The sequence below is a fragment of the Accipiter gentilis genome, chromosome 25 (genome assembly GCF_929443795.1).
Source record: "Accipiter gentilis chromosome 25, bAccGen1.1, whole genome shotgun sequence".
Taxonomy (NCBI): Eukaryota; Metazoa; Chordata; class Aves; order Accipitriformes; family Accipitridae; genus Astur; species Astur gentilis.
This window is the reverse complement of record NC_064904.1, coordinates 13,918,193-13,937,210: the sequence shown is the minus strand read 5'-3', so window position 1 is coordinate 13,937,210 and position 19,018 is coordinate 13,918,193. Positions and strand designations below refer to the sequence as shown.

At 44.9% G+C, this 19,018-nt stretch overlaps 1 protein-coding gene across 4 annotated transcripts in view; it reads left to right on the top strand.

Moving 5' to 3' along the window:
- Positions 1-19,018, top strand: part of GPR132 (G protein-coupled receptor 132) — a 96,340-nt gene that overhangs the window by 70,194 nt on the left and 7,128 nt on the right. For 2 of the 4 annotated variants that reach the window (XM_049828857.1, XM_049828860.1), the window contains exon 2: positions 13,336-17,518. The exons of 1 other annotated variant lie outside the window; for it this stretch is intronic. In XM_049828857.1, coding sequence (XP_049684814.1) covers positions 13,360-14,463 — 1,104 coding nt within the window. In that variant the 5' untranslated portion in view covers positions 13,336-13,359 and the 3' untranslated portion in view covers positions 14,464-17,518. Of the gene's footprint in view, positions 1-12,545; positions 12,657-13,335; positions 17,519-19,018 lie in introns of those variants that run through there. One more of the 4 variants, XM_049828858.1, reaches the window with a different exon arrangement.

Below are 19,018 nucleotides of genomic sequence, written 5' to 3'. Positions count from 1 at the left end.
AACATGAGGACAGGTTTCTGTGGCTGCTCTCAGTTACTTAGTGCCTGTACATCTGGGCTGAGCTCAGCACAAGCTCAGGTCTTGCTTGCCTTTTCTTGATACTCAGTGCAAAGCTACTGTGTTTTCAGTGTGCCATGGGGTATAATTAGCAATGAGCAGTTCCACCTGAGGTTGTTTTTTCTCCTTTTGCCCCTTTTCCCTCCCTGCACAGACTCAGCTGCCCGTGGAAAAACATCCGGATATCTCCACACCGCTCCTGGCTCCAGGGTTGCTGTGCATGTCTCATTCATGGAGCCAGGACTGGTCTGGCAGCGTTTAGCTGACAGGACATCTTTCCACATCCCTCTGAGTGGGGTGTGCCTGGCTGTGTGAAGATCACCGCTTTCAACTGAACCGTTTTGGGGCCAATATATATGGGGGAAACGATTTTTGCTTAGCCCTGTCTCCTATGCTGGGGCTATAATGGACCAGCGGAGGAGGAGGTAGTCAAGGATCCCACCATACTGGCAGAAATCCTATCATCTTTACAGCTGCTTTCTGTAGAGCACATCAGGCTTGACAGAATCTGTCTCTTAGACTACCGCTGCTTTGATCTTACCTGCTTTCCTGAATCAAGGCTATTTTTAAAGCAGGGTGTTTAGTGCAGATACATACTACCAAACACATCTAAAGTTCAGACCTGGCTGCTGCTGTTGGTGGAGCACAGCATGTGACAAAAAAGTTCTCCAAGGATAAAATATTCCGTTGCAGACCTCAAGTCTGTAGGCACAAAGGATTCAGCAGTGTGTCCGGGACCTTGAAAGTGAAGTGGGTTGTATCAGTGCACGGGCGAGCAGGGCCTGACTGGCATGGAAAGGTCTGAGAGAAGTGGGAAATTCAGAACAGGGTCTACTGGAAACAATGTATGATTTTGATATCCCTAAAGAAGGACACTTCGGGGAATATCTGGCAACTGGGATACGTCAGTATCTTCCAGTGTAGACTCTAAGGGTCCCAACCAAGAATGAGATGCTCATTGTGGTTGATGAGCAAACAGCTGGAAGAGATCGCAGCTGAGGATTTGGACAAGACAGTACAGATTTAGCAGACTTAAGTGGGCTCACAGAGATATATGTCAGAGATGTGTAGGTGCAAAGATGAATCTTTGAGTGTCACAGTTTTTGCTGGTATAACTGAGGTCTTAAGGGGAAAACCCTGCTGCTGGTATGTGAGCTAGCTAGCTATGGGAGGTGACCCAGATGGCAAAACCAGAAAGCAGTAGTTCTCCAATTAGTTGAACGTGAATCATAGGACAAGAAGTAACAAAGAAATTGAGTTTTATGGTAAATGGAAAAGGAGGAAATATTGATGTCTAAGTTCAGAGCACGTATAAAAACCATCTTTAACTGCTCTGTTAAAAATAGGATTGTTTCAAGTATAGAAGGCACTGTGGTTTTCACAAAGCTTTGCAGATGCCACCTACTGAGACGCATTCACTTTAGCCAAAAGTAAAACAATTTTGAGGGGAAACCAGCTAGATTTCTCAGCAACAGGCAATATGTCAGTGAGCCCAAGTCTGGCAGGTCACGAAATTATTTTTGACATCTTTTTGCTGTTTTTCCCTGGCAACCTCTTTAGCACTGATGATGCTACCAGCAGCAGTGCAGCTCCCATGTTGCAGCAGCTCCCACACAGACCCACAAGGGCAATGCCAAGACTAGTAAGTCCCCCATGGGAAAGAATTAATCTACTGTCACAAGGTCAAAGCTCAACGCCGTCTTTGCATTTTTCTACTACTGTCAAAAAGCAGCCAACCTGTCTACGCTCACTCTTTTCAGTACAGCTAAGCTGCACTGGGGAATTTCAGAGGGATGAAAGGGACAATCATATTTTGGGGATGTAGGAAAAGCCTGTGTTCCCTGTGACAGTCACTATTGCAATAGAGGTGTCAGTGCAGGAATGGGGGAAGCTTGTGAATTTGGGAATTTGATCAGGAGATGTGTTTGATTATGAATAAATACACTCTGCACGTGTCACTGCCTGGTGGCAGTCCTGCCTGGAAACTTGTCCCCTGAGCCAGCATCCTCTGGCTTCCACGGGAACTTGAGTGACAAAAAAGGTCTGAGTTACCATTTGTGGATCCCCTGGGACAGCAGTGGTTTGAAAACCACTGACTGACTTGGGACAGAGGCAGGGAAAGCAGCAGTGGGATGGTGAATGGCAGGAACGAACCACGGCAATGCAGAGACCACATATAGGGAAAGAGAGACCCAGGCAAAGACAGGCTGGTAGGATGCAACCAGGTCAGCACCGGAGGGCAGAGCCTGGGCAGGGCTCAGCAGTGACAGGCCAACAGCATGCAGGACCAAGCAGTGGTCAGACACAACCCTTGGCCATTAATAAAAACAAACCAATATAGGGAACCAGACGGAGCCACTGGCCAGCCACAATCCACAGCCAACTTACAAACAAGCAGAGAAGCTTACCCCAAGGTGGGATAACTGCATGGTCACTAAAACACATGCTCTCTACCTGACTCTGCTACCACCACGTTGCTCTGTTCATGTGTGGCCGCAACGGAGCCCGAGGTCCCCATAGCCTCCGTGGGTCCAGGAGCGTGGAGGTGCTGGGTGGCACGAGCCATAGGCACGGCTCTGCGTTCCCATGCTGATCACCCTGCCTGCTGAGAGGTGGTGAGATTGAATGCTGGACATGATGCTCCTCCTAGCAAGGACAAGCGTCTCTCTTGGCTGCAGGGTGGCAGTGGTTGTCCTTCACTTGCTCATACACAGACTTGAAAGCCTTTACGTAGGCTTTGCGTGGGTCCAGGTGTCACACGTGGCCACCTACCAGCATTCACTGAAGGGTGAAAAGATAAATGGCCTCAGTCCAGAAATCGCCAGCAACTCCAGGTGAACAGTTGCTGCTCCAGAGATAATTTTGAGTTATGATAGTTTGGGGTGAAAATGGCTCTAATACAGGCCTTTCTGTGGCTCCTAGTATGTTTCTAACTGCAGGTGCCAGAGGTTTGGCAGGAGCCTCCTCTTTGAAGGCCTGGATGACTGAGGCCCTGAAGAAGGAGGGAAGTGTCCATAAGTAGCTGCTGGGGACATCCTAAAATCTAGAGGTTGACAGAGCATCTCTTTGTTAGGGGCACACCTTGGGGTTTGAATATAGGTCTTGGCAGTTCTTTGCTCAGCCACCAGAAGTCGGATTTTCCTTAAGCCTGTCCGTTAGACACACTCAGCTCTAGCAGTGTGCTGGCATGGCCAGACCTCCTGGACTTGTTAAAACTGCTCTTTCCGGAGTCTAGAGTAATATTCATGCACATATAAGCCCTCAGTGTCAAATTTACCAGCCCTTGGCTGTGCTTTCACATCCAGGAGCACCCCAGGGCAGGTCAGAGAAGTTGTGCATGTGAATTCCCCCTCTCATCTCCTTCTTCCAAGACTTCATAGTTTCAACACGAGCCAGCGAGAAAGTCTGGCCAGTTAGGCTCACAAATAAGCCACTCAGGTAACAGAAGCCTCGTTTAAATAGCCCCCACTGCCAAGGCTATCAATTAAGCTGTGATAGCTTTAGGGAGGCATCGAGCACGAGTACCTGCCAGTTTCATGTGTGAAGAAGAGGGTGTGAATCAGCAGCACAAAACTCACCAGCCTTGGGGCTGCTCTCAGCTGTTCACTTTCACTGGCTCTGCTCCAAAACCTATGCTTTCCTCAGCCTTTTGACTTGACAGGCTTTATAGTTTAGCCTCAAATTTACAACAGCTTTTCTAGGGTTCCTGATGGCTCTCCTGACCATGAAGCCATTCCTCTGGCTGCAGGACCTTTTCTAGACAAGCTGATAGGTACCAGAGAGTAAATCTGCCCCACAACAGCCACTCTCTGATGCTCTCAGGGAGGACTGAGAAACTTTGCCAGGTCCAAAAGTCCCAAAATCATGAGTCATGGCCTCCAAATCATGAGACTGGGGAAAATATTCCACGGGTACAGGGGGATTTAGGGGTCTGTTTTTCACCTGTGAACTTCCCCTATCTACTTCATATGACACTGTCATGGTTTAACCCCAGCCGGCAACTAAGGACCATGCAACCACTTTCTCACCTCCCTCACAGTGGGATGGGGGAGAGAATCAGAAGGGTAAAAATGAGAAAAACTTGTGGGCTGAGACAAAGTTTAATAGGTAAAGCAAAAGCTGCACACGCAAGCAAAGCAAAAGAAGGAATTCATTCCCCACTTCCCATGGGCAGGCAGGTGTTCAGCCATCTCCAGGAAAGCAGGGCTCCATCACGCGTAATGGTGACTTGGGAAGACAAATGCCATCACTCCAAATGGCTTCCCCTTCCTTCTTCTTCCCCCAATTTATATGCTGAGCATGACATCGTATAGTATGGAATAACCCTTTGGTCAGCTGGGGTCAGCTGTCCCAGCTGTGTCCCCTCCCAACTCCTTGTGCACCCCCAGCCTGCTCCCTGGTGGGGTGGGGTGAGAAGCAGAAAAGGCCTTGGCTCTGGATAAGGACTGCTCAGCAATAACTAAAACATCCCTGTATTATCAACAGTTTTCAACATAAATCCAAAGCATAGCCCCATGCTAACTACTATGAAGAAAATTAACTCTAACCCAGCCCAAATCAGCACAGACATGTATGTAACTTTACCTACTTTTAGATGTGTTGAATAAGATGGTTTTAAACCCTGTAGCAGGAGCTTTCATTTACACATTTCTCTCTTACCTGCCTGGCATTCTTCTCTCCTCTGCAGTCCCTCACTAGGTAGTATAACATGGCACTAAGACACCCAGTTTATGGAAGGATCACAGTTTTAAGCCTGGTCCTTTGTCAACCCTGAATTATGTGACAGTTCACTCACAGATGCTTATTTTAGCAACATAGTACATTTAGTTGTAGATTGTGGGATGAGGGAAGTGGATGTGTGGATCTGCATAAACGCCCACAGACAGGTATTTAAAACCTCTAGCTGCTGAGAGTTCACATCTATTAACAGTGTATCATGAGGTAAATCAAACACCTTCCTCTCATCAGAAATGATTGCTGAGTTCCCCTCCTAAGTGGCAGGTGATTAATATCATCTGTCTTTTGACAAAAATCTTCTTTTTTTAATAAGATTGCTTATATCTGCAGTATAGAGTGAAATATTAAGGCTGTACAACTAATCACAAGGTCCTGCTGCTTCCTTACAGCAGCTATTTTCAGCCTACAAATGCTCCATAGCTTGTTTTAACCAGCACTAGTCAACAGAGGGATTACCTTCTTCACCACAGTACACTCTGTCCGGCGTCTCGCAGTTGGAGGTTAGTGTAAGCACTGATGCAGAAGTGCTTACTTCTAGCAAAAAGCCTACCTGAACTTCAGATGACTACACTTGGTGACCAAATCAAAGCATATGCCATACCTTGATTCAGCAGAAGGCTGCTTAGAGGTCTTGTTTCTTGAGAGTCTTCTCCACAGCTGCAGCAGCCAGGGAGCGCTCAAAAGAGGGTAAAACTTAAACAGAAATCTAGCAAATACAAGAAACTTGCCACTTTCATCTTTCAGGAATCACACGGAGATTTTTTTTGTCCTGACTAGGCATTAAAGCTGCTTTGTACAGTGTTTATTTGTCTCTGCATTCAAATCCCATTGGTGGTTTCTTGATCAAGCTAGGGTGGAGGCAGATATTTTAAGATGGAGTTGTGCTCAGGCTGGATTCCCAGTGTAGTCCTGTAGCTTTAAAACACCCTTTTTTCTCTACAAAGTTTTGAAACTGTATAGTTTCAAAATTATATATTCATATATAATATTGAAATTTGAAACTACATAGTTTCAAATCCCACTATCTTATGTGTGTCAGTAAAAATGATCCATCTGCTGGGTAACTAAGTGGAGTCATTGCTGCTTTTCCTTTGTATGCTGAGACTTGCTTATAGGAGTGACTTCATCTTGGACTTCATTAGTTTATTACTAATGGAAAAAAAACCCCAACCCCAAAAATAAAACAGTTCACTGACTTGCTGGGCTAATGGGTCATAATCTATTTTTATCCACAAACATACCACAAACATTTTTTCTACTTTCAAGAACAGCAGAGAAAACAATCCATGGTAATTTCTTACTTTCTGTTAAAGTTAACAGACACAAAAGCTAGTGGTCAGAAAGTTTAATAGTTCATAGTTTACAGGCAAGTAATGTAGGTTCTGCATGAGAAAGAGAAGCCCAGGTTCAGAACAGGAATGATATTGCTGGTGATGAGTACTGTAGGTGACGTATATGGGAATTGATGTCATACGATACTACATCTGAGTGGTCTGACTGACATCATGTTAGTACTCTTGTGTCAAACAGTTACAGTACCACATGCTTCTAAGGAAAGCACACAAAACCCTTCAGGAGAAACTCAGGTCCTGTTTCATTGAAGACTGATTTATGCTTTAAAATATGCAAGTTGTTATCCTTTCCAAATATTGGGGGCAGGAAGGAAGGTGTGAAGGGATGGTTTGTTTTTATCTTAACCATTATAAGCATGGCGATTTTTAAAATTATTCTTAATATCTACATAAAGCCCTCAAAATTTTCAGCTATAACAATAATCCTTGCCTTAGGAGGATGATCAGAAAATTATTAGAAAGTGAAAAATATATGAAATAATGTGCTCTGCTAAGTCTTTTCTCTCTTCTGTCCCTCTGTATTAATCCAAATTAATTCTGTCCCTCTGTGAATTAATCCAAAGACTTTCAACCAGTGCTCTGTTCAACTATTGTGCATTTTTTTACTTCTCCCTCTTTTCCCTGTAACTGTATCTGCAATTTTTTTTTCACCTTTCTTAATAGGGGTTTTTTATCACTCCAACTTCTCTGTTGGAAATTGAAACAGTTTCACATGAGTAGCTTATAGAAAAATAAAGCAAAAAAAAAAAAGCAAAATAAAGCCTTTTGCTTTCCCCCTTGTTTTCACTTCCCTCTTTACACCTCAGTGTTAGCAAAAATACTTCAGTCTCTTGAGGGAAGATCAGATATTAACGCAACTGGCCCGAGTGAGCAGCAGGAGCCCGCAGTCAAGTCTCTGCACCTCCCAGGACCTTCTGCTTCATTCAGGGACCAGACTCCAGTGAAGATCTTTACATTCACCCTGAAGCAATAAGCTCTAAGCTGACAGGCTCCCAAAAGTCCACATGCTTTTCAGGGCTTAGCACTGGCATTTTCAAGGCAAAAGAACTGAAGAGAGTGATGTGGTTAGAGCTGCTGTCCTCGTGACCCAAATGGCCAGACGCACTGCTTATCCCAAGCGCTCTGCTCAGGACCTGCAGCATCCACAGAGAAGGTGCCCCGTTGGGTACCTCGGTTGCAAAGACCCCTAAATAGTCAGCAGAGATTGGCAGTGCCTCTGGAGACTGACGGAGGGTGCAGCTCACACTACGGCCGCGCTGCTCTCACTACAACCCTCCCTCCTCCTTCCTCTGGCTGCTCCGCTCTTGGCCGTGCACTACTTACTACTAATTCCCTTGTGCCAGCCCTGGTGCTGCTTTGGCCCTGGTGAGGCACTTCAGAAAGTTCAACTGGTGGACAGCTGACCCAGATAGAAAAAGGGGACAAGTTTTCTGCTGGCTTACCACCCCGTGCACATTCACGGCAGGGTCAGGCGACCTACCGGTCAGGGGCAAGGCAGAGAGAAAAAAAGGTGAGAGGCAGGCTGTTATTTTGGCATGGCTGTGATGTGAAACCACATGCTCACAGCATCCCAGGTTTGTGTTTTCATCTCCCATGAGCTGCGCAGGGCACATCTCTAGGATAGTTCAATGCTCCCTGATGCTGGGTAGGGGAGAGGACAGATGACCATCGCACAGGCTCTCCTGCACAACAAAGCAGTGCTTTGGCCCCTGTCCACGTGATGGAAGATCTGATTTCGAGACCAGACATCAGTGTGGTATTTGGAATCTGCCATTCTCTAGGAAAGTCTGAGAAAGGGCACCTTCCCATTCCTCCTGGTAAATTCGGGCCATGAGGAATGTAAGGTGCACTGGATCAAAGAGAAGGTGAGGAAAGGGCAGCCAGTCTCAATCTCGTTTCACAGCCCTGCTTGGTGAGTCTGCAGAAAGATACTTCTGCTGCTTTCTCACCACACCCCAAGAAAATGGCATTTCACATCCATCATGCCTCTTCCATCCACGACCCTTTTTACTGGGGCATCTCCAGGTGCCCTGCTCTTTTCCAGGGTTTTCTCTCCTTATGGAGATACATTAAGGCATGTAGGCACTCCATTTTAGGAGTAAGAAATGTAATGATCTATTCGTCTAAAAGTGTGAACATAACACAACAACGTTAGATATGCTAGGCCTACCTACCCCAATATTGTGGCTATAACCTAGGCCAAGAGCAGTTGTCCAGGGAGGAGTTTAAATACAGAGCAGGCACACAGCAAATCTTCCCTAGTGGATTACCCCATTTTCCACTCATTTGTGGTGGGGTCTCTGTCCTGGAAGATGAGATGTTTTGCACATCTTGAAGGTAAAAACATGCACATGCTGACTGCGGTTTGTCATGTGCAATGAGTCTCACGGAGCGAGAAGCCTCAGAACAAAAACACAGCCAGGACCTGATATAACACCTAGTAATAGTTGGTGAGCCCTAGCAGAACAGGATAGATCACAGAAAGGTGAGAACTGCTACTTTGGACAGGTTTTGCTCAACTGAAAGCTATGGGGCAGCTAAGAAACCTAATGCATTGAAACTGCTTGTCTCTCACAAATGTGTTCTTGGATATGGCTCATCTTTGGCATCACAGCAATGTTTGACCCTTTACAAATGCTTGGAAATTGCTGGATGTGATAAATCTCTTAAGTTCTGCTGTTCCAACCAATGTTTAAATCACTAAAATCGCTCATTGCAAATACTAGCAGAAACTGAACCCTGAAGTTGTGTATGTTTTTTTCAGTTGTTACTATTTTTTATTTGAATGGATATCTGAGATGCAGGTTAGCCTGCTCCAGTCCTGCACCAGCGTGGGACAACAAAGTGCTCACAGGTAGCCTGCTGCCTCTTTAGATAAAGCAGTAGAGTTATGAATGACATATTTGAGAGGTGTGGGGATGCATCCATCACAGCCCAGCCACCACAGAAGACGACAGAACCAGGAATCGTCTGGGCTGAGCCAAGTATCAAAACAGCAGACTCTAAAGGCCTGAGAAGAAGATTAAAATGTGCATTCAATTGCAGAGAGGCAATGTCAGAGGGAGAAATTTCATAAATTGTCCGCTGAGCGCTGCTTTCTGATCTTCAGTTTGAGGAGGCCTGGGGAGCTGAGCAGAGACAAGGGAAGCTCAGAACTGGAGCTGGATGCAGTGTCCAGGGCCAGAAGACTCTTCCCTGGTCAGGGCAAAGAGTCAGGAGAAGGCGAGGGAGGGGAGCAAATGGACGCGCTCCTCTCCTCCTTCCTGATATGGGGCTGGGACATAGATCATTACTGCTGGGAAAGATCCAGGCTCTTGAGCTGAGAGGCCTGGCCTTCAGGAGAGGCGTTCAGCACATGCTTTTTCTCTACAAGTGTAAATTCACGCCTATGGCTGCACTTTGTCAGTTGAGGCTTTGTGCTTGGCAGCTGACAGTCATTTAAGGGTGAAGGTCTCTTCAGCTCAGCCTCAGCCCAGCGGCTTAGGCCATATGCCAAAAGCCAAGGAAAAAAAGCATCCTCCATGCAGGCAACTTAAAAAGTCACAGGCGTCTCCTTCCCAAGGCTCACTCACAGGTGATAAGCACGGGAAGGAGACTTGGAGCGGAGCAGGAAGGGAGGAGGCGAAGGGAAGGAGGCAAGAGAAAGAAACATTGGGAACCATGTGTCTACAGAACAACTCTTCTACCACTTCCTTCCTGCCCTGCACCATCGCCGGCTGCTCGCTGGTGAGACAGGTACCTCCAGGGGAAGCATGCCTTCGCACAACCAGCGGCGAACAGCCCGCGTAGGCAGTGCAGAAAGGAGAATATTCAGACGAGCGCGGGGTCAAAAGAAGTACGCAAAGCCCAGGGGGAGGGGAGGAGACCGCACCTTCAACCACTCTTGGTTTTGTTTGGTTTTTTTTGTTAAGTCGCGCGGGGTAGACAATGACTAACGGAGATGGTGTGCAACTGTGCCGCATCCTGGCTGTCGCCATCTGCCTCACGTACGTGTTGTATTCACCTGCTGTGCTTCACCTCAGAAGGGGAGGTCTCCGGGACCGCTCTGTGGTGTGCAGGTGTACAGCAGCTCTCACATCGCTCAGATGCACCTGAGTCAAGGACAAGCTCTCGTATGCTGCGTCCCAGGTGAGAGCCGGGCAGAGAACCACTGCTGACCCTGAAATCAAGCACCTTTTTTTATCCCCTCTACACAGCGGTTTGGCAGGTGGCCCAGAGAAGACCCCACCTCATCCACCAAGGGTGGCAGATGCCCAGAGGCAGCAAAACCTCAAGTCACCACCAGCCATTATCACAGCTGTCGTTTTTTCTAGGTTAACACCAGCTACCAGTACACTTTCACTGCTAGGAAAGAAGGGAAGTAACTTTACACCCTCTCATGCAGAAACCTTGCGGCAGCCCCGCCGAGTACCGTGCAGTCTTCCCTACACAGCAGTGAGGATCCTCTTCTCCAGTCATTCTTAAGATGGGACATTTGAAACTAGACGAAACTTCAGATCCCCCTTGAGAGGGCTTCAACATACGCGTCGGACTCCAGTCTGATTCTCAGATGTGGAGGGATGTGACCCTCTGGCAAGACACTTTGGCCCAACTAGCGCAGCAGCCACTGCCTGCTAACCCTCATCCACATCAGCACACCAGCAGAGCATGGTTTGCCGCAGGGGGAAGTGGAAGGTAGTCGCTGAGCACGGTCGTACCCTCCGGTGTATTTCTTTACACAGACAGCACTTTCTCAGTTCCTCTGTCTGTGGAGGCCCCTTCCAAATGTTCTCGCCCCAGGGAACAGCTTACTCTGCTGCTGGTGCCGGGGACAGCAGGTACCACTTGCCTCTGCCCCAACTGCTCACTTGACAGGACATCTTCACTCAGAAGCTGCTGTCATTGAGTGGGGTCTGACTGCGTTGGGGTACTTGATGGAAGCGAACGCCTCTGAACACGGGCCAGGAGATCCTCTCTGGGTGTTTATGGCTGTGGCTGGCACCGCACTGCTGCCTAGGGCAGCCTAGGGCAACCTGTGTACGTTTTCTCATACCGTTCTCATCATCTGGTAACTAAACTAAGTCAGGAGACCTGACTGCCCTTCAAGCTCTAGGGATCTTGCACAGCAGGTACTCTGTTAGGCGTTCAGGGTGGAGTTGCTTGTGCCACCCCAGAGACTGCTCTTGCCCACGTGGAGGGGAAGGAACAGCCCCACCAGGTTGTCCACCCCCCAGAGATGCAGGAGACAATCCCACTGCACTGGGAGCAGACTGCTTCCCCTTGGTCTTCTTGAGATGGGCCCAAACAAACAACAAATAAATGTTCAGAGGCTGCTAAAAGCTACCTTCTCCCCTGCATGAACTCAGGGTTAAAGAAATTGCTCATGCACAGTGTAGACCAGGAAAGCTCATGCCCCTCCTCTGACTGAAGGGACTCGGTCTCTTGTCAACACATCTCTTTCTTGTGGAATTAGCTGGCTATTCCCTGGAGCAGATGTCCACCCCATAAGAGAATGACCAAAAGATTAGGCCAGACAAGATCTCTTTTTATCCAGGATGTTATACAATGAACACCTACAACTCATAAATACAGCAAAGTACAATTTTCAAGGGCACGCAGCACCATTACTGCACGCCCAGCTCCATATTCCTCTATTCACTTGGGGAAGGCTTCTGCATGGAAATCATCAACGTGACTTTGCAAGAAATGCTTCTCCTAGCACTACTTAACACTGACCAAATGCCAGGTCTGCTTTTGTGTTTGGTCGTCTTGGAAAGGTGGAGGTTTTTGTAACCGCTTCTGTTCAAAGAGCATTAAATGCCTTTGCCTCCATTTCTCAAACACGTGTATGTTCTTCTCTTTGGTCTGTTTACTTCCTCTAGCTGCCCTTATTTCCTGTTGTTTCCCAGAGGCATCAGACTGATGTGGTAGGCAGTTTCACTGGCTTACTATGGTAGTGTTGTGGTTTAACTCCAGCAAGCAGCTAAGCACCACGCAGCCTCTTGCTCACTCCCCCGGCTCTGCGGTGGGATGGGGGAGAAAATCGGGGGGGGGGGGGGGGGGGGGGGGATGACAAAAAACTCATGGGTTGAGATAAAGACAGTTTAATAGGATGGAAAAGAAAGGGGAAATAATAATAATAATAATAGAATATATGAAACAAGTGATGCACAATACAATTGCTCACCACCCGCTGACTGATGCCCAGTCAATCCCTGAGCCGTGGTGCCCCCTGGCCAACTTCCCCCAGTTTATGTACTGGGCATGATGTAATATGGTCTGGAATACCCCTTTGGCTCCTTTGGGTCAGCTGTCCTGGCTGTGTCCCCTCCCAACTTCTCGTGCACTCCCAGCCTCTGCTGGCAGGGCAGTGTGAGAAGCTGGAAAGTCCTTGACATAGTATAAACATTGCTTAGCAACAATTAAAACCTCAGTGTGTTACCACCATTACTCTCATCCTAAATCCAAAACACAGCACTATACCAGCTGCTAGGAAGACAACTAACTTTATTCCAGCTGAAACGAGGACAGGTGGGTGTTAAATCGCACTACAAGTTTATGTTCTTCAGCTGCAGTTATTCATTAAGAGGAGGGAGAAGAGACGTATGAATTAGCTAGATTTGAACTACTATGTTGTAATATATTGTGGAGGTACATGTCAGTGACTGGATTCTCTTTCCTATATGCTGGGTAGTCTCTGACACAAAACTACCACCACCCACTTCAGACGGTTCCCCCAGCTGACTGACCATAAATGATAGTTTCTTTTGGAAGTCTGCTTCTGATATCTCTGTGGTTTGCAATTTTTGTTACTCAGTTTCAAAAAAAAAAAAAAAAAAAAAAGACTAATGCCCTCAGTTTCCTCTGGGAAGTGACTTCAGTAATTGATCAGCAGCTCAGTCTTATTTATGAGGCAGCCTGATTTAGGGACAGTCCCCAGTACCCTGTTCTGGTGAATAGGCATGCTGTAGTCAAGAAATTCCTTGTGAAGAAAGGCACTTTTTCCTGGAAATAAATCAGACCTGACTCCCAGGGGACACTGCAGTAGACCAGCAGGTCTTGGAAAACTTGCCTGTTTTAGATGCTTCCCCAAGACAAGCATCCCACTTGTTCCCCTGACATGTCCTGCTGGCACCTATGGGACCATAACCTGTACTGACACTTTTTTAAGTGTAAGTGCTAACTTTCCACCTTGTCTTCTGATTCTCAGGAAACACCAGCTGGAAAAAGAATAATGGAAAATTGTACAGACACAAATAATAGCTCCACTTGCACAGGAATTCCCTACAAAGACAGCAAGACACTTCTGGTTGCAGTTTACAGCATCGTTTTTGCCATAGGCCTTCCGGCAAATTGCTTAACTTCCCTGCTTACATTTCTACAAATACAAAGGAATAAAGTAATCGCCATCTACATTTTCAGTTTATCATTGTGCGAGCTGATGTATTTAAGTACCTTGCCTCTCTGGATTATCTACGTGCAAAATGAGCACCGATGGAATATGAGTGTAGAGGCTTGCAGAATAACAGGATTCATCTTTTTCTGCAACATATACATCAGTATTCTGCTTTTGTGCTGCATTTCTTTGGATCGTTACGTGGCACTGGTGTATGCTCTGGAATCAAGGGGGAGAAGAGGACAGAAAAAGGCAATCATAATAGTGTGTTTTCTCTTTGCTGTGGTTGCAATAATCCACACTCCAGTATTTTACATGGAAGATAATCCAGAACGTATTAATAGGAAGACCTGCTTTGAAACTTTGCCCCTTGACATAAAATTGGCTTCTTTCAGCTTTGCTAGATTCCTATTTGGATTTGCCATACCTTTCACAATCCTCATTTTCACAAACTACAAAATTTTCCAAAGTACAAAAACAAGCAGCAGCTTGACTTGTCGCCAAAAAGCCAAAGTGAAGTATCTGGCTGTCGCCATTATTGTCATTTTCCTGATCTGCTTTGCGCCCTACCATGTGGTACTCATAATAAGATCCATATACTTTATGCTTCATCAAAATTGCTCATGTCCATTTGAAAAAAATATCTATTCAATTTTTACAGTGTTTCTGTGTTTAACCACTGCAAACAGTGTTGCAGATCCAATCATCTACGTGCTGGTTAGTGAAAACGTCAGAAAAGATTTTTATAGGACTCTGAGAAGATGGAGATTGAACTCAGCCAGGCTGAATTCATCCATTAATCACAAGACTGACAGCCTAAAATTGAAAATGTCAAAAGAATCACAGGAAGGAGGGCTCAAAGAAGAAAACAAAGAAATACCAGATTCATCTGACATTCAAAAGACCTGTAATAGTGGCAAAGACCAAGAAGGTGGCAGCTAGCAGTTAGGTGCTGACACAAATAAGAAGTTCCCACCACTAGCTGTGGGCTGCAGACTGCAGCGCACGAGTATTTACATCCTGTAGGAAGTTTTGTCATTGTGTGTGAGCCAGCCACTCCTTGAAGATGCTACAGGAGTGATACGTCTTATTTCTGTTTGTCTCCTACAATAAAGTTTGTCCACCAGTATCATTGGTGAAAATATTTCTTACTAAGGACACGTGGAATAAACTAAGTAATTTACTTTGACTCAAATTGAAATCTTAAAAGCTTATTTTTGGGGGCTGCCTTTTTCTTCATAGGAATTCAGAACCAGTTTTATCTTCTGAGATGGGCGAAAAAATCCCTGCTGAGGAGAACAACATAGGACCCATTCTTAAGGTTGAAATTTTTAGTTCTTGAGGACATACATGTTCAGATTCTCATACACGAACTCTGTTGTTACCGTTTGTGGTTAACCAGTGGAAAATATTAAAAATGAGGAAGTCTTTCAACGAGAGCCTTAAAAATGTTCCTAATACTTCAGTATGCAGCTTTATTTACCTCGCACATTCTGGGGAGAATCAAAGGGCAAAACAGTGGCCCGCTAACACAGGACAACAGTACTTCTACGGTATTAGTCAAGATCCTGCAGTGTCCTGAAATTCTTAAAATGTACAATTCTAATGCTCGATATTTTACAATTAGTAGATTTTACTTATTTTGCAGTTAAATCTGGAATGCACTGAAGTGTACAGAAAATTTATACATTTCCAACTGGTGTCATGGATTGTTTGTACGCCATCCCTGAACGTTTGTTGAACTTGTGTTTCATTTCTGACTAAGCTAAAACTTCCCTTCTGGTACTGATCCAACTTTCACTTAGTAGGAGTTTGTACAAGAGTTAAGTGCCTTACTGACAAGGAAGGGCTGGCAGCATGGAGAACACAGTCTCTTCTCCCCGTAGATGGGAACTCCCTTGGACGTGCTGGTGGTGCATATATGAGACTACACCGGGACAGATTCAATTGTTGCTGCTGCCACTTTCACTATGAATACATTATTGATGGTAGTTTCCTGTGCCTTCAAAACAGAAATTCAAAAATAAGAGTGATACAAATCTGGCAAGATTTACCTAAACAGCTTCCTCATATTTTTATGCGGTCAAAGTAAAACAGGCAAAGATCATTAATCAGTTGGATGTTTATTTGAGTACAAGTTTGTAAAAGTGTTTCACAGCGTCATTCTGCTTCGTCTATAATGTTGTATTTCTGTAATATTTTCAAATTGTCATCAATGTTGACATTTCTGAATTGAACTTACATTAGCCAATGTTCAAGTAAATACAATACTTGTTAATGTTTTGAAATTGCCATAGGTATTTCTGTATATTATGCTTACTTCTATATACTTTTGCAAAGAAGCATTGTGCCACAATGGCATTTCCTCAAGTTATTGTATTTATGACATATTTAATTTTTTTTTATTATTTAATGACTCCTCTGGCATCTACCTATGAAAGGCTTATGTCCTCAAAAGTAGTTGACATAATACTGGATTGAATAGGAGATTGTTTCTTGGAAAAATGTGAAATTCTGTTGTGATGCTAATTAACAAACTGTGGGTTTGTATTTGCATAGCCATGCCAGAGATCAAAGTCTCTAAGGTATCAGGGAGAGATCTGCAAAGTGCAGAACATCTGTAACTTTGCTGAAAATCAAACTTTCCATTACTAAAAAAATCAGCTGCAGGCGTTGCTCGTAACAGCCCAGTCAGCCAGAGCACTGATGATTAATCTCTGAAGACACATATGCAAACTGCCCCAACCTCAGGATTTTCATAGTCTAAATGTAAAACTCTGATGAATAATAGCAGTGAACTTAGAAGAAACTAAAGATACAAGCTTCTGAACTGATTGAAATGGATGCAAATTAGATACTCATTTCAATGAAGTCTGAAATCTCTCTGATGTTTTTCCTCTGATAAAACGTGAGTATCTTTAGAGCAACCAGTATCGGAGCCCAGTGCCGCAGATGCAGGGGACAGGGATTAGCAGGGTCTGATGCAACATCTGCAATTCTTTTGCATTGCCTAATTTACCTGCTCTTCTAAATCACTATATCATTATGCATCTTCTCTTAATAAAAATCCTTGGAGGTTTTTTGTTCAGATGCACTCTGAAATAAAAGCCCTAGGGGTGCCAAGGCCCTGATCCAATTTTGAAGACGACCTCAATGATCTCCAGAGGTGCTTTCCAAACTAAAATATTCCGTGACAGGGAATAGGGGCCAGGTACCAAGCAATGTATCCACATGGGAAAATCGCAAATCGTGACTTCTGTGGATAAATGGAAAAGCAGCTTTACATCTCAGTGAGTACATCAAGAAATGCTATTTCCATGTTGTTAAACTATCCCATCAGATAAGCCGACTGTTTCTCATGTGACAAATTGAAGCATGAGATCTGTTTTGTCACACGGTATCTGACTGTGCCATACAGGCAAAGGAAGGGTCTCAGCACTGGGACACTTGCTGGAGACACAGCAAAGGACACTACTCAGGTCAGAGGAGATCTGAAGGATGGCTTGATTGTGTGGGTCTTTCCATCCTTTCCTCCTGCAGGGACATTTCCAGCGAGCCTGCAGGGACTGCTTCGTGCTCTGAAGGGTCACCTACTACATCAGATCTGCAGTTCTCAGCCCAGCTATTTGGATCTGTCCCCCAACTTCCTCAACTCAGCTTAAGCTATAAAATGACTTGGAGAGAGTACAAAACTTAGGCCGTGCTTCCAAATTTGATCTTTAGATGGCCAGGTCTCCACACGTATGGGTCAGAGTGGGTAAGTAGGTCACCAGTGTAACAGGACAAAAGTCCAAAAATCCACTCTCTTTTGTACTCAGCATTTACTCAGGTATAACTCCCATAATTTGATTTAAAGAAGAGTGGGCTACTCAATAAATAAAATTTGATTTGATTTTAACAGGCGTCTCAGACATTCGTAACATACCTGGGAAATGAGTGGATGGCTGATTGTTTTAAGTATGACTGTGAAGCATGAAGTGAATAATTTCTGGCTATGAACTAGAGCTGGCCAAACTAGTTTTTCCAGACAATATATCTGATTTGTTTGTTTATTCATCAATTTTAAGTTATTTCTAAAGACTGCATTTTTAAAGTAATTGTTTGGGGTAACTCGCTTCTTATAAAACTCTATTCCTGTCTAAGAAATGCTTTCATGTTCAGTACTAAATTTTGCTTCAAGAGGATAGGTACACAAAACAGGCAAACCCAGATACAAATGAACTCAGACCCTCCGTGCATGACAAAGTTTCATCTGCAGTTAGCAATCCTGTAGCTGGTCTGATTTAGCCTCTGCTTTCATATACAACCCAATGTCGAATTTCTGTTGGGTAGTGAGTGATGAAACCCAACTCAGAACCAGGCTTTCAAAAACATCCGCAATCTAATAGCTTTTTTTCATGAGCATATTGTCATCCTACAGGTCACGCTGTGGGATAGGCCTTTTAGGAAACATCCTCTACATAGTGAAATGACGCCAAAGTTGCCTCACAGGTTGGAATACCTGTCTTATTTTCAAACCAGCACAAACTAAAGGTAGCAAATAAGGGTGGAGGGATTGCATCAGAAAGATGGAATCTTTTTTTTTGAACCTCTTTGGTGTGCAGGGGATGCGTACAGGTGGTAATATTCCCAAAGGTGGATCTCCCAGCATGTCTTCTGCCACTAGTGTCTAGAGATGAGGACACCGACCAGTCCTCTCCATTTCTTCTTGTCCCTCTTGGGTGGTTTGCATCCCGCTGCGCTCCCTCTTTCCCCTGCACAGTTAATCTTTGCACAGGAGAGGGCGCTTCTCATAGTCTATTTGCACCAGGGATGCAGCATGGCCTCATGATGCAATCTTCAAATTAGAGGAATGTGAACCATCAAAAGAGAAATCTGTTATCCCAAATTAGACTAGTACTAATATCCTGGTAATAAACTTGCCATCGTGAGCAATTGGTAAGAAAGAGTAGGACTCAACTCATTATGTCTCATCGCTATAATTCAGATCACGGATAACTTCTAGGGTCTTACTCTCTTTACTCCATCCTGTAAGAAATGCTCAGGGATAACAAAGCAAAAACCAGCCTTGCAGACAGATGGAAAGTCTGCTGAGGAGAAATGATAAGCTACGTGGTAAGAATTTCACAAAGCATCACATGAATATCGTCTACACCAGCAACCTCAAAATAAGCCTTCTCAGCGCGCCATAAAATCATCCATCCTGTTTGGCAGCCTCAGTCTGTGACAGAGCCCACACATTTCAGCCCATGATCACAAAGTATCCCTTGTATGTTCAAAGATCTGTCATGAAATATTTTCTTGAGGGTGGTAAAGAATCAAAGAGGAGAGAGATACTGTGGGAAAAAGGGTGTTGTATGATGTACAAAGTCCTGAAAAGCCTTGTAAACCTAAAGTCACAGATGTTCTGAACAAGTATGCAAATACCTGAGTGTTCAGAAAGCTACTTAGAAATACATCAGCTTGTATCACAGTTCCCCATCTGTAAAATGGGACG